Source organism: Sminthopsis crassicaudata, chromosome 4 (genome assembly GCF_048593235.1).
Source record: "Sminthopsis crassicaudata isolate SCR6 chromosome 4, ASM4859323v1, whole genome shotgun sequence".
In the NCBI taxonomy this organism is placed as follows: domain Eukaryota; kingdom Metazoa; phylum Chordata; class Mammalia; order Dasyuromorphia; family Dasyuridae; genus Sminthopsis; species Sminthopsis crassicaudata.
The window spans coordinates 351,982,665-351,997,268 of NC_133620.1; the positions used below are offsets into that span (position 1 = coordinate 351,982,665).

Below are 14,604 nucleotides of genomic sequence, written 5' to 3' on the forward strand. Positions count from 1 at the left end.
ATGTAACACCAAACCCTTCCCCTGCAGTCTGGGATGGCTTCTAAGAGGGGAAGAATCATATTTTTTACTGTACCAAATTTCCAATATAGCCAATATCAGCAACTACAAGTTGCTTCTATCACTGAAATTTGTTCAGAAGATCAAAGGGAACAGGTTACTTTGAAGTCCATGGATCAAATCCAGTTTCTTATATCTGGATTGAACCAAACTATTTGCTTCCTTGATGAGACATGTTGGTACTGGATACTCAGACTTGGCATCCTTCAACTGTACAGATCAAGCAGGCTGTGCAGGGTTCACAGGTATTGTCAGAAGTAGACAATGAGGAACATGGATTGCAGGAAAGTCTGTAGACAAATGATTTTAAATTATATTTAAAGGGAAGGAGGTTAGTGGAAATTAGCATAAATGGAGGAAAAACATAAATGAAAAAGATAGTATTGAATTTTACATTAGAAATTTTAAACATAAAAAATACATTTAGAAAAAGAGATGGTTTGAAAAATATCCTTTGACTCGGCTACATCACTACTGAATTTACACTGGAGATAGTTCTAGGCCCTAAAATCAGAGGAAGCTGAATTCAAATCCAGCCTTAGACATTTACCAGTGATGTGATCCTGGGTAAATCACATTTTGCTTCAGTTTCCTCTGTAAAATGAGTTGGAGAAAGAACTGTCCAGTCACTCCAATATCTTTGCCAAGAAAACCCCAAATAGAGTCATGAAGCATCATGACAAATGATTCAACAGCAACAACAAAACTCAATGATAGCCACAAAACATCTACATATAAGAGCATATTCACAGTAGCATTATTTTTGATAATAGAAATCTAAGGCCAAATATATGCTCAGCAACTGGAAAAAAGTGAAACAAATTGTGACATGAGAATGTAGTATAATATTACTGTTTGATAAAAAAAAAAAAAAAGAATGTATATGGAGAATTCAGGGAAAAAAATTATGGGAAGACCTAAATGAAGTAATAAAAAGCAAAGCGAGAATAACATACAGCATTGTAAATGAAAACAACACAAAAAGGCAAAAACTTCAAATTAAATGTAGTGGATAATGTTGGTGTCATACCATCAAAGTTAAAGCACACATTCTTCCTACCTGTTAATTAATTACAAAAGTGGGATGTGACATTATAAAATTAATTACAATCACAACATTGGGGGTTTTATTTAACATTTTTTGGCTTATATGTGTACCCCTAGTTCTTGACATATAATGAGTGCCTAACAAATGCTTAATATATCTCCACTCTTCATTCTCCTTCTTTCTCTGTCTTTCTCCCTCCTTTCAGACAGAGATGCAGAGACAGAAAGTAAGAGACACTTTATATATCTCCATTCTTCATTCTCCTTTCTCTCTCTCTCTCCCTCTTCCTTCCCTCTCTCTCCCACTCTCTCACTCTCTCTCTCATTCTTTCTTTCTTGGATGTGGGTAGGTGGACAATTTTAGAATAAAGTTCTTTTGGCACAATTCATGCCTTTTCAATTCCATTGTAATTATTTAAAGACTGGCATCCTGCTGCTCTATTACACTTACTTGCTGTCTTCACTCTCTAACAGGCTTTGGTAGGTGGTGATCTCACACTCAAGCAGAGCCTTCATGTCCAAAAGGACCTGATATTCTTGATTTTGCCGCTCCAGATCACAGCGTATGTCAGCCAGCTGGGACTCCACATTATCAATCAGGCATTGCATCTGGGCCAGCTGTGTAGCATATTGTTCCTCTGTTTCTGCCTTAGTGCATTCCAGAGATTCTATCTGAATGGTGAAAAGGGGAACAGGAAAAGTGAGTTAGTTACCTGAAAGGCCTTATGTCCTGGAATTACTTTACCTCTTTGGACTTCAATTTCCTTTTCCATAAAATGTGGTGATTAGACTGAATGAATTCTATGGGAACTCCTGGCTCTATGAATACTGGACTTGTAAATTTATAATGGAAACTTTCTACATATATAGTCTTCTCCTTTAAAAACATGAAGTCTTTGAAAACAGGGACTATCTTACTTTGCTCTTTGTATTCATATATCCCAAATTTAGTGTAGTGTTGTATATAAAGCAGTTGCTTAATAAATGCTCTTTTCATTTATTCATTCATTCATCTATTCATTGATTCAAGAACCTTTATGTTCTATAATTTTTTGAAGTCTAAGCGAGTTTGCTGTTTAATATTAACTGATAATTATGCTACATTTTGAAGTTTGCAAAGCACTTTACATGCCTCATCTCATTTAAGTCTCATAAAAATCCTGTGGGGTAGCACATTTTTACAAAGGAAGAAATAGAGGTTTAGATAAGTGGCACATTCCCCCCATGACACCTGATGAGTGTCAGAGACAGTATTCAAACTTAAGTCTTCCTGATTCCATATCTAGTACTGTTTTAGTACTTTATCAGTACTTTCTTTGGGAGGAAGGCATAAGTACTATCTTTTTTTCTTTAAATTACACAACACTTCTGATTCTTTTTTTTTTTTTTTCTTCTTTGTTTATGGGAGAGACTAAATTTAAGTGGTAATCTGGAACATAAAGTTTCTTGGAAAACTTAGAGAATTTCAAGATTCAAATTCAATCTAACGATTGGACAAATATTTATAAACTCTACAAGGATAAAGCCCTTACCTTATTTATAATTTGTACTTTTCCTAGAGATTAGAACATTTGTAAGTCTTTGATTAATGTTTCTTGAATGAACAGATGAATGAATAAACAAATCACTTATTTGATGCAGACGCTGAGGAAGATACAAAATTTAGAAAAGACATGTTATCTACTCTAATGGAATTTAAAATCTAGTAAAATGAAAAAAAATTTAGAAATTCACTGATGGTGTCCTATCTCTGGAATACTTCTTTTCTTTATTTCCACATCTGAGCGATCCTGAATTTTTTAGTCTCTGTTTAAGTTGTACATTCTTCAAGAAGTCTTTGTAGATTCCTTTTAATATTAGCTGGGGCAGCTAGATAGTACAGTGGGTCTGGAGTAAGAAATATTAATTTTCCTGAAATCAAATACTGTTTCAGATACTAACTGTGTGACCCTCACAAAGTCAATTCTATTTGCCTCAGTTTCCTCATCTGTAAAATAAGCTGGAGAAGGAAATGGCAAACTGTTCTAATATGTTGTCAGGAAAACCCCAAATGGAGTCATGAAATATCAGATATGACTGAACAACAACTTGAGATCAGTGCTTTCCCCCCTGTTGGTTAAATCCAATTTAACCTGTATATTTGTATATTATTTGCATGTTATCTTTCTCATTAGACTGTAAGTTACTTGAAAGCAGGGACAACTTTTGTTTTTTTCTTTTGCATCTCAGTGTTTAGTACAATGTCTGGTACATAGTAGACACTGTTATATTAGGAATATGAATAAAATATTTAATCTGCCATAAGTCAGTCTTTGACATCATAATGAAGCTATAAGTTTGGGAATTAACTCCACTGGGTTCCTCAGCTCCTTTAATGACTATTTAATTTCAGGCTCAGATACCCATTCTGGAGAGTACCATCCACAGATGTGGAATAGAGTTGCCAGAACCTACACTGATTTAAGTCCTTTATTAATCCAAGAAATTCCATTGGCCTCATACATCCCTCCAACAGGTATCCATTTCTGCATGCCCCTTACCAAACCATGCTGTGCCTGGAGTTCAATGTCCAGTGCATTCGCTGTCCTCTTCAGTTCAAGAATCTCCGACTGGCAGCATTGGAGCTCCTCAGAGCTGGATAGCTGCTGCTGATTCAGTTCCTCTGTCTGAAATACAGGAATTATTTAAAGGAAAGGAGATGAAAATTAAAGCATGAGCTAAAATCGCTGGCTAGTTTCCAGCCTCAAGTTCTTTTTTTTTTTTCCCCACTCTTTTTTTTTTTTTTTTTTTTTTAATAGCTTTTTATTTACAAGATATGTGCATGGGTAATTTTTCAGCACTGAAAATTGCAAAACCTTCTGTTCCAATTTTTCCCCTCCTTCCCCTCCATCCCCTCCCCCAGATGGCAGATAGACCAATACATGTTAAATATGTTAAAGCATATGTTAAATACAATATATATACATATCCATACAGTTATTTTGCTGCACAAGAAGAATCCGGCCTCAAGTTCTAACCTGAAGGGTGAACCATTGCTCCACATCTCGGCGGTTATCAGCCACCACTGCTTCATACTGGCACCTCATGTCATCCAGGACCTTGTTCAGATCAACAGGCGGGCTAGTGTCCAGCTGTATACTGAGTCGGTCCCCAAGTTGTTCCCTCAATAAATTAACTTCCTGAAGAAAAGGAAATTAGAAAGGCAATGGTGTAGACAAGAGATCATTGGTTCAACAGCCACCCCATTACACCAGCACTTGTAATTAAAGTAGCTGCTGGTATTATGCTCACAACATTCAATTTCCCCTTCCATGTGTTCAGAAATATGTGATTTTCTCTCACAATGCATAATAGTAATAATTGCAGATTTCACTACCTTAATTTTATCAAGTAGATTGAGAAAAATAATTCTTTTATAATGATAATAATAACTCAAATTTAGAAAGCACTTTGAATTTTTTAAAGCACTCCTTAAATATAATCTCAGTTAATCTGAATGTAAACTCTGAAAGGTAGATAGTGTTATTATCCCCATTTTATAGATAAGGAAACTGAGACTTAGAATTAAGTGGCTTGCCCAGGGTTATAATTTGTCTGAAATAAGATTAGAATCTAGGTTTATTTGATTTTAAGTCCTGAGAAGAAGGTAAAGATTGGCCTTGAAGGAGTTCAAAACTTGCCTCTAATACTTGAATGACCAGACAAGCCATGAAATCTCTCTGAGCCTCAGTTTCCTCATCTACAAAATAGGAATAATAGTATCTGTCTCTCAGGATTGTTGTGAGAATCAACCAAGCTAATGTATGTAAAACCAGGGCAAATATGAGAATACTATGTAAATGCAAGCAGAGAAAAGTAGCTATAGCTGGTCCTGTATTGATTGTGTCACTATAGCTACAGAACTGGGATGGCAGAATTCAGCTGGACATTGAAAGTGCTTCCTCCATTTTATTCTTGATCAGATTTTTTTCTGCATATGCTCATCATACATTTTGTAATATTAAATCCTTCACTTTTATTTGGCTACTTATTCCACTTGGACTGCCCTCCTCTTCATGCCCCTTCCCCCATACCCCTCTTACTTCATCATGATTTTTCCTGAGACAGAGTAGATCCTCCTTCAAAGACTCCACTTGTGACTCTAGGTCACATTTGCATAAGGTCAAGTCATCTAAGATTTTTCGAAGACCATTGATGTCAACCTCTATGATCTGTCGAAGAGACAATTCAGTCTCATACCTTTAATTAAAAGAAGGAATCTTAATTTTATTCTGTTCTTATTTATTTTTATTCAATAGTATTCCCCACTCCCATCCCACCCCACCTCCCAGTTACATGTCTGTTCTTATTCTTCGTAATGGGACCTACTCAAACTCATATGATAAGGGGGAGAGATAGGACTAAAAAAACTCCAAATGTAGAATCAGGAAATGGGTAATTTAGTACATAAATACACAACTAACATATGTTAGAGATTGGATAAGTTCTCCTGAATCCAAGGTTGACTTTACATTAATACTGGTCCCCTATGCAGGCAGCTAGGTGGTATAGTGGATAAAGGTCTGGGACTAGACAATCTCAGACACTTCCTAGCTTCTTGACCCTGGGTAAGTTAATTAACAAAGACGTATAGACAAACAACCTCTGTTTGCCTCAGCTTCCTTAACTGTAAAATGAGAAAAACAACCCTACCTGGGAGGATTGGTTTGAGAATTAAATGAAATAATATTTATAAAGTACTTGGCATAGTGCCTAATACATAGTAGGTGCTATATACATGCTTATTCCCCTTCCATCCCTTTCCCTATCCCATATCACCAGACTTACTTTGATCTGAAGTCATCCGCTGCCAATTTGAAGTTGTCAATCTGAACAGCTAATCTAGAATTCTCTGCTTTGGTACACAAAATCTGAAAGACAGGAGATTAAATAGCATTAAGGATTTGAAATGATTCAAACATCCATTAATTTAAAAACTGAATCTATTTAGTGAGGATGGGGTGGGAAAGCAGGGGAGAGGTAGTGTCTCTTTGAGTACTTTCTGGCAAGTATTTTGTGCCAAAAAAAGAATCATTTAAATTATTAAAAAAAATTCACTTTTATTTCTCTCCAAAAACAAAGAACCAAGAACTTAGAGACCAACTAAGGAAGTGAAAAACATTTCAATTCCTTTAACTACTTCATTAACTATATTTATACCATCAAACCCATGGTCTGATAACCTAAGAGAAGTAAAATATTGGCATTTTCTTTCTAGAAAGGATTTTTAAAATTAATATCTCTACCATCCAAATCTTTCGGGAATGACAATTTACAATTTCCATGACTGTAAATTTCATACCTCAGAGAAGAAGAAATTCTGTTCATAGAATCCTAGATTTAAAGCAGGAATGCATCTTAAGAGGCTATTAAATTCAACCTTTTCATTTTACAGATGAGGAAACTGAGGCTTAGAGGGGTTAATTGATTTACTAGGGGTCACATAGCTAGTTAAGTGTCTGATGTGGGAAATTAACTCAGATTTTCCTGACTCTAAGATTCTAAGGAGCAGTAGCAACGGCAACAATAATAGTAGTATAACTTATGAAATGCTTTAAGGTTTGTAAAAAAAAAAAAATTTTTTACCTTGTAATTTCATTTTATATTCCATACGATAGGCTGATAATATTCCAGATTTCACTTTTAGAAAATATTTTAGAACTCTTTCTCCCCATCCTCATCTTGCTCTATTAATAAAGTAGTCCCATTCTCCTATGGCCAACATATCCAAACAATTAGGGGCAAGGGCAGGGAGGGGGGCAGAGAGGAAGAAGATTGGCCAACAGACCTTTTGTTGGAGGTTTTCAATCATGTTGAAGTAACACTGGTAGTCTGGACACACAAGCGGGATTTCTAGCTCACACTGCTCTCGAATTTTGCACTCCAGTGCTGCATTCTCCTGTTCCAGACCTCGGACCCTCTCCAAGTAACAGGCCAGGCGGTCATTCAAGAATTGCATGGTCTCTTTCTCATTGCTGTTGAAGGCTCCTTCCTCACCCCAACCACAGCTGCCCACAAAGTAAGGGATGTTACAGCTCCCAGGTATGTAGGAAGTTGCTAGGCGACTTGTGGGCCGGCAAGACCTGGAGAAGAAGGTTGGAGTTTGGCATCTGGATGCTACCCCAGTGCTGGGGGGGCAGGGAATCTCAGTAGAACAAGTTGAAACAGAGGGGCAGTCTGATGCCCCAGAACAAGACTCAGGAGTGTCACTTTTGGGGGCACATTCAGAAGTCATAGTATCCAAAGGGAATGGCAAAGACCGGCTGCTAGACTCCAGGTAGACAGACTTGATCCTTTCCTTCCTCAATGAGATTTTTATATAGCCTCTCTAGTGTTGTTGACAGAATGCTGAGGATGTTTGCTTAAGCCCTGTTTATACTAGTTTTCAAAAGAACATTTCATTAGTCTGTTGTCTATTTACAATGGAAGAGTTGCTTGCCTCATTAAAAAGGTCAATTCCATGTTGCTCAATTAGGACCTATCAGAGTGTCCATGTGCCAGTGGGACAATAAAAATGAGCTCTTGGGAATGTGGGGGGAAAGTATGAGATGTGTTTGTCATTGACATTTAGATTTGACCTACAAGATTTTGGAAGCAAAGCAGCAAAAAGTTCATTATTTTCCCTAGGATAAAATGCAAAATATTTATCTTGATATTTAAGGCCCTTCACAATCTTGCTCTAGTCCACTTTTCCAGACTTATTTGTGTATTTCTCCCTTTCATGTATTCTATACTCCATAAAAATTCGGCCAATTTGATGTTCTCCAAATGTGTCACTCCATCTACCATCACCATCACCATCTCAAATCATCATATTTTTGTGCATAGTGTCCCTTAAGCCTTGTGTGCCATCTCCATAAGACCTTTCCTAATTCTTTCCACCCTCAGTTGTCAGTAACCTCTTCTCTTTATATTAATTTTTATTTACTTTTCTATGTAAATATGTCTCTCTCCACTCCCCTTCCCTCTTCAATGTAATCTCTTTGAAGGGAAGGATTATTTTTATTTTTATCTTCCTATTGCTAGATCATGCTTGGCACATAATAGTCACTTAATAAATACTTGTTGATTGATTAATAAATGACCTAATGAATGACATGCTTGTTTTAGATAATCAATCTCAGAGAGCAGCACTTCAAAGATAGGGGAAAGGAAGAGAAACATCTTGCTCAATAAACAAGCAGGTATTCTGATTTTTTTTTTTTTTTTTTGCAAATAGGAAATGGAAGATGTATTTGTGTACTTTATAATTTGTGTCTGTCTTAAAAGACAATGTAAGGTTAAACATAAATGTTTTTTTTCTTTTTTTCTTCTATAATTATAATTTTTTTTGACAGTACATATGCATGAGTAATTTTTTTATAACATTATCCCTTGTAATCATTTTTCCAAATTATCCCCTCCCTCCCTCTACTCCCTCCCCTAAATGACAGGCAATCCCATACATTTTACATGTGTTACAGTATAACCTGGATACAATATATGTGTGTAAATCCAATTTTCTTGTTGCGTGTTAAGTATTAGATTCCGAAGTATAAGTAACCTGGGTAGATAGACAGTAGTGCTAACAATTTATATTCACTTCCCAGTGTTCCTTCTCTGGGTGTAGTTGTCTCTGTCTATCATTGATCAACTGGAAGTGAGTTGGATCTTCTCTATGTTGAAGATTTCCACTTCCATCAGAATACATCCTCATACAGTATTGTTGTTGAAGTGTATAATGATCTCCTGCTACTCGTTTCACTCAGCATCAGTTGATATAAGTCTCTCCAAGCCTCTCTGTATTCCTCCTGTTGGTCATTTCTTACAGAGCAATAATATTCCATAACATTCATATACCATAATTTACCCAACCATTCTCCAATTGAGGGACATCCATTCAACTTCCAGTTTCTAGCCACTACAAAAAGAGTTTCTTTGGGATATAAGCCCAATAACAGCAATGCTGGGTCAAAGGGTATGCACAGTTTGATAACTTTTTGGGCATAGTTCCAAATTGTTCTCCAGAATGGCTGGATCCATTCACAACTCCACCAACAATGTATTAGTGTCCCAGTTTTCCCACATCCCCTCCAACATTCATCATTATTTTTTCCTGTCTTCTTAGCCAATCTGACAGGTGTGTAGTGGTATGTCAGAGTGGTCTTAATTTGCATTTCTCTGATCAGTAGTGATTTGGAACACTCTTTCATATGAGCAGTAATAGTTTCAATTTCATCATCTGAGAATTGTCTGTTCATATCCGTTGACCATTTATCAATTGGAGAATGGTTTGATTTCTTATAAATTAGGGCCATAAACATAAATGTTGATGAAGATTTGCACTTTCCTGAGTGGCCACTCCTGGTCCCTATTTTATCTCTTCATTGTGTCTGTAACCTCTTCCACTAAACAAACCTACGTTTTAGACAAAGAGAACAGCCATTGTGGATTTATCACATGTTTATTTTGAACTAAGACTTGCTACCCTGACTTCATCATTATGATTTCATTTGTGAAGAGATGGGCCACCCCTCTTTCAGTACATTTATATCTGGACCAAGTTAACTATCTTCTTGTACCATCTCAAACAAATAGGCCTAAGTTCAAGAATTCCTGGTTATGGTTCTGAATAAAAACAAGTAAAGAAATAATTCAATGAACAATGCCAAAGTATACATTTTTAAAAATCAGATGATTAAAACCCAGGTGCATTATTTTGAAATCACAAAATTTAATTTAATTTTCAAATCACAAAAGCAAAGCTTCTTGAGGGCAGAAATTATCTTTCTGTTTATATTTGTATTTGCAGAGTTTTCACAATGTCTGGAATACAGTAAGCACTTAATAAATGCTTATCAAATTGATAGACATTCATACTTAAAATTATGTCTTGGCTATAAGTTTCCCTGAATAGGATCTTGTTGATTTTATAAAAACAATTCTTCATTCATGCTGACAATATTTTTAAAGAAAAATTATTCTAGAGTCAGAAGAAATAGGTTAAAATGCTACTTTTTGCTTCTTGTTATCTATATGATCTTTGGAAAAGTCACTTAATTTCTCTAAGCTTCTTTATAAAAAAAGTGATAGCCTTTTATTTTCAAAATATATACAAAGATAGTTTTCAATATTTATCCTTGCAAAACCTAGTATTTTAAAATTTTCTCTTTTTCCCCCATCCCTCCCCTAGGCAATAAGTACTCTAATATATATTAAACATGCATTTCTTCTAAACATATTTCCAGATTTATTTTGCTGCACAAGAAAAATCATATCAAAAAGGGAAAATGGGAAATAAAAAAGCAATCAAACAACAATAAAAGGTGAAAATATTATGTTGATATTCACATTCAGTCCCCATAGTTCTCTTTCTGGATGAGATGGCTCTCCCCATCACAATCTTTTGGAATTGGCCTGAATCATTTCATTTTTAAAGAGCTAAGTCCATCACAGTTGATCACCATGTAATCTTGTTGTTGCTGTGTATAATGTTCTCTAGGTTCTACTAACTTTGTTTAGCATCAGTTCATGTAAGTCTCTCAAAAATCATCCTGCCGATCATTTCTTATAAAACAATAATATTTCATAACATTTATATACTTTAATTTATTCAATTATTCCCCAACTGATGGGCATCCATTCAGCTTCTAGTTCTTTTGGGTTTCATTTTTCTTATTGTAAAATGAGGGATTCACAGGATTATTGATTTAGAGATTGAAGAGATCATCCCATTTTATGGGCAATCAAACTTAGTTACAAAAAGGGGCTAGCTTAGGGCAATAAAATTAATAAGTGTTTGAGGCAAGATTCAAATGCAGATCTTCTTGACTCTTTCCATTATAATTTATCCATTTCAGCAAGCAACCTCATTTGTATTTCATACCTCTTTGTTCTCTTCCACTTTAAAAATTAGTGTTACTTAGAAAAACTTAGAAAAAATGTTTTCCCTAGAAGGAATACAAAGAATATATCATTACCATTAAAAATAATAATTATTAACAATGCATATGTCTTTCCCTTGAGCTAATTTCTATTTGTAAGGTAGTAATTATTATATGTTCAGCACAATGTTTATATCCATATAGTTTATAGTGAGAATGTCAATATTGACATGCATCATGGAGTCATAGAGCTCAGTTTCTCTAGCAATGTCTCAAATCCATTGCAATTGGACAACCATCTCCCACTTAGCATACCATCAGTTAAATTATCATTAATACATAGTCCAAAACATGTGATCGTCAGCACCCTAAACTTCCCTGTTTACCATTCTGCCACCATCACTAATGATGTCAAAAGGGGATTGCAAGGAAATGGGGACCAATTTTTAATTCTTATGTTTCATGAGTTCAATTTAATTCAAAATAACATGGGATTATTAAGCACCTTTTACTTGACAGACAGATATATTCATATAATGGATACAGAGCCTGCCTCACAGTTAAGAAAACCTGCATTTAAATCCAGTCTCAGAAATTCACTAGCTATGTGACTCTTGGCAATGTCTCTAAATCTATGTTTACCCCAGTTTCCTGATCTGTAAAATAGTAATAATAATCTAAATTCTGACACCTTTCTACCTCCTTTAGCTCTTATTTGTGTGTCCTCTTTCCTTATTAGAATTTGAGGTCCTTGAGGGCAGGCATAGTGTTCTTGTTCCTTGTATATGTGTCCCTAGTGCTTAGCAGAGTGACTAGCATATAGCAAATACTTAATTGTTGCCTGCTTGCCTACCTCCCTGAGTTCCTCTGAAGATAAAATAAGACAATGTTTGTTAAAATTAGGAAAAAAAATCAAATGTTTTGCAAGCTGTAAAGCGCTACATTAATGATAGACATGATGATTATCTCATGTACATTGGCTGTGTGATCCTGGGGAGGACCCTTAAATTATTATCACTCTCACAAAGGTATTAAACTCCAATACTCCCAAGTATAGCCTTGACCAGATTAAAATTTAATTAAGAAACATTTTTTTTAATTGTAGTTTTTATTTACTAGATATATGCATGGGTAATTTTACAGCACTGACAATTGCCTTTTGTTCCAATTTTTTCCCTCCTTCCCCCCATCACCAGATGGCAGGTTGATCAATACATGTTAAATATGTTAAAGTATAAATTAAGTACAATATATGTATACTTGTCCAAACAGTTGTTTTGCTGTACAAAAAGAATAGGACTTTGAAACAGTGTACAATTAGCCTGTGAAGGAAATCCAAAATGCAGGCGGACAAAAATAGAGGGATTGGGAATTCTCTGTAGTGGCTCATAGTCATCTCCCAGAGTTCTTTCACTGGGTGTAGCTGGTTCAGTTCATTATTGCTCTATTGAAATTGATTTGGTTCATCTCATTGTTGAAGAGGGCCACGTCCATCAGAATTGATCGTCATATAGTATTGTTGTTGAAGTATATAATGATCTCCTGGTCCTGCTCATTTCACTCAGCGTCAGTTGATGTAAGTCTCTCCAGGCCTTTCTGAAATCATCCTGTGGGTCATTTCTTATAGAACAATAATATTCCATAATATTATTATATTATATATATATTATATATTAATATCATATACCACAATTTATTCAGCCATCCTCCAATTGAGGGGCATCCACTCAGTTTCCAGTTTCTGGCCACTACAACGAGGGCTGCCACAAACATTCTTGCACATACAGGTCCCTTTCCCTTCTTTAAAATCTCTTTGGTATATAAGCCCAGTAGTAACACTGCTGGGTCAAAGAGTATGCACAGTTTGACAACTTTTTGAGAATAGTTCCAGATTGCTCTCCAGAATAGCTGGTCACAATTCCACCAACAATGTATCACTGTCCCAGCTTTCCCACATCCCCTCCAACATTGTGCATTATCTTTCCCTGTCATTCTAGCCAATCTTACAGGTATGTAGTCGTATCTCAAGAGTTGTCTTAATTTGCATTTCTCTGATTAATAATGACTTGGAGCATCTTTTCATATGGCTAGAAATAGTTTCAATTTCTTCATCTGAGAATTGCCTGTTCATATCCTTTGACCATTTATCAATTGGAGAATGGCTTGATTTCTTATAAATTAGAGTCAATTCTCTATATATTTTGGAAATGAGGCCTTTATCAGAATCTTTGACTATAAAAATGTTTTTCCAGTTTATTGTTTCCCTTCTAATCTTATCTGCATTAGTTTTGTTTATACAAAAACTTCAATTTAATATAATCAAAGTTTTCTATTTTGTGATCAATAATGATCTCTAGTTCTTCTTTGGGCATAAATTCATTCCTCTTCCACAGGTCTGAGAGGTAAAATATCCTATGTTTCTCTAATTTATTCATAATCTCATTATTTATGCCTAGGTCCTGAACTCATTGTGACCTGATCTTGGTGTACGGTGTTAAGTGTGGGTCATAATTAAGAAACATTTAACAAAACTCTGTGAGAGAACTTAAAATTTAAGGTATCTCCTCAGGATCACGTAGCCAATGTAAATGAGATAATAATCATGTCTATCATTAATATAGTACTCTACAGATTGAAAAGTATTTGATTGAAATATATAGGAATATCTATAACTTCAATTTGATATCAATTCTCAAAGAATATACATTTCAGAGAAGGTGTCAACCTGCATTATTATAGGGAATTTCCTTACCTAGGAATTCTTTTTATCAATGAACTCACAAGTCCAGTTCTTATCTCCTCTTTCTATATGATGAACACTGTCCTAGGTACTGTGGTAACAAGACAGAAATACATCAAAGTTCTTGAAGGACTTTATGTTGTACCCAATTGGGTAGGTGACAATAGGTACAAGGGTAAGAAAATTCAAAATATGTAAAAATGAAGTACAATGTTGTTTAAGAAAGGCTGAGAAATAGCAATAACAGAGAGTACCCAGATAGGCTTTGTGTAGAAAGTGGCCCTTATGTTGGACTATGAATTCCAACAGGTGGTGATGAGGAAGGAGAACATTTCAAGCATGGGGATAGATAGTCTGTATACAAAAACATTGAGTAGGGATAGAAACATTATGTACAAAGCATAGCAAGTACATCTCACAGCCCAAGTTCAGGTCAAAATTAAATCAGTCAAAAAGAAACAATAGAACCAAATGATGAACGATTTTAAATATTAAACAAAGTGTTAAATATTGTATCTTTATATCTTAATCCTTGAAGTTATACGGAGCTCTTGAATCGTTTTGCCTGGGAAAAGTCAGATTTTTACCTTTTGAAGAATAGTTTGTTGCTGGAGATAAGTGAGATGGGTGCCAGTGATTAAAGAGAGGATTGTTGTTTATCTTTTGTTCTTGAAGAGAACCATATTTTAAGCAAGTGAATTGAATTTAAATGAAGGAGGACTATGCAAAGTCACTAGTCTCATGGTGACCTTTTTGAGCTTTTGACAGGTTTCAGTTTGTCTGAGGTAACACATTCAGTAATTAAGGTAAAAATGAAGCAAAAAATAGTTTCTTTTGCCTAGTCCAAAAAAAAAAAAA

General features: G+C 35.2%; 1 protein-coding gene and 1 long non-coding RNA gene across 4 annotated transcripts in view; one reads left to right on the forward strand and one right to left on the reverse strand.

Moving 5' to 3' along the window:
- The window catches only part of LOC141539154 (uncharacterized), a 55,485-nt gene that overhangs the window by 13,359 nt on the left and 27,522 nt on the right, over positions 1-14,604 (forward strand). The window contains exon 3 of one of the 3 annotated variants that reach the window (XR_012481211.1): positions 8,254-8,571. The exons of 1 other annotated variant lie outside the window; for it this stretch is intronic. This is a non-coding gene — a long non-coding RNA (uncharacterized LOC141539154). Of the gene's footprint in view, positions 1-4,080; positions 4,207-8,253; positions 8,572-14,604 lie in introns of those variants that run through there. One more of the 3 variants, XR_012481209.1, reaches the window with a different exon arrangement.
- Positions 248-7,378, reverse strand: KRT40 (keratin 40). The gene is made up of 7 exons (XM_074261479.1): positions 6,932-7,378; positions 5,932-6,014; positions 5,187-5,343; positions 4,122-4,283; positions 3,645-3,770; positions 1,556-1,776; positions 248-347 (listed from the first exon to the last, which is right to left on the reverse strand). The coding sequence occupies exons 1-7, from the start codon at positions 7,376-7,378 to the stop codon at positions 248-250; spliced, it is 1,296 nt and encodes a 431-aa protein (XP_074117580.1).

Bases quoted from the DNA above. Each gene is read 5' to 3' on its own strand.
- KRT40 (XM_074261479.1), bottom strand. From the start codon at position 7,378: ATGACTTCTGAATGTGCCCCCAAAAGTGACACTCCTGAGTCTTGTTCT. The intron at 3,771-4,121 runs GTTAGAACTTGA...CCTGTATTTCAG, and splicing joins AGCAATGGTTCACCCTTCAG to ACAGAGGAACTGAATCAGCA. The intron at 348-1,555 runs GTAAGTGTAATA...ATTTGTCTACAG, and splicing joins TTAGAGAGTGAAGACAGCAA to ACTTTCCTGCAATCCATGTT.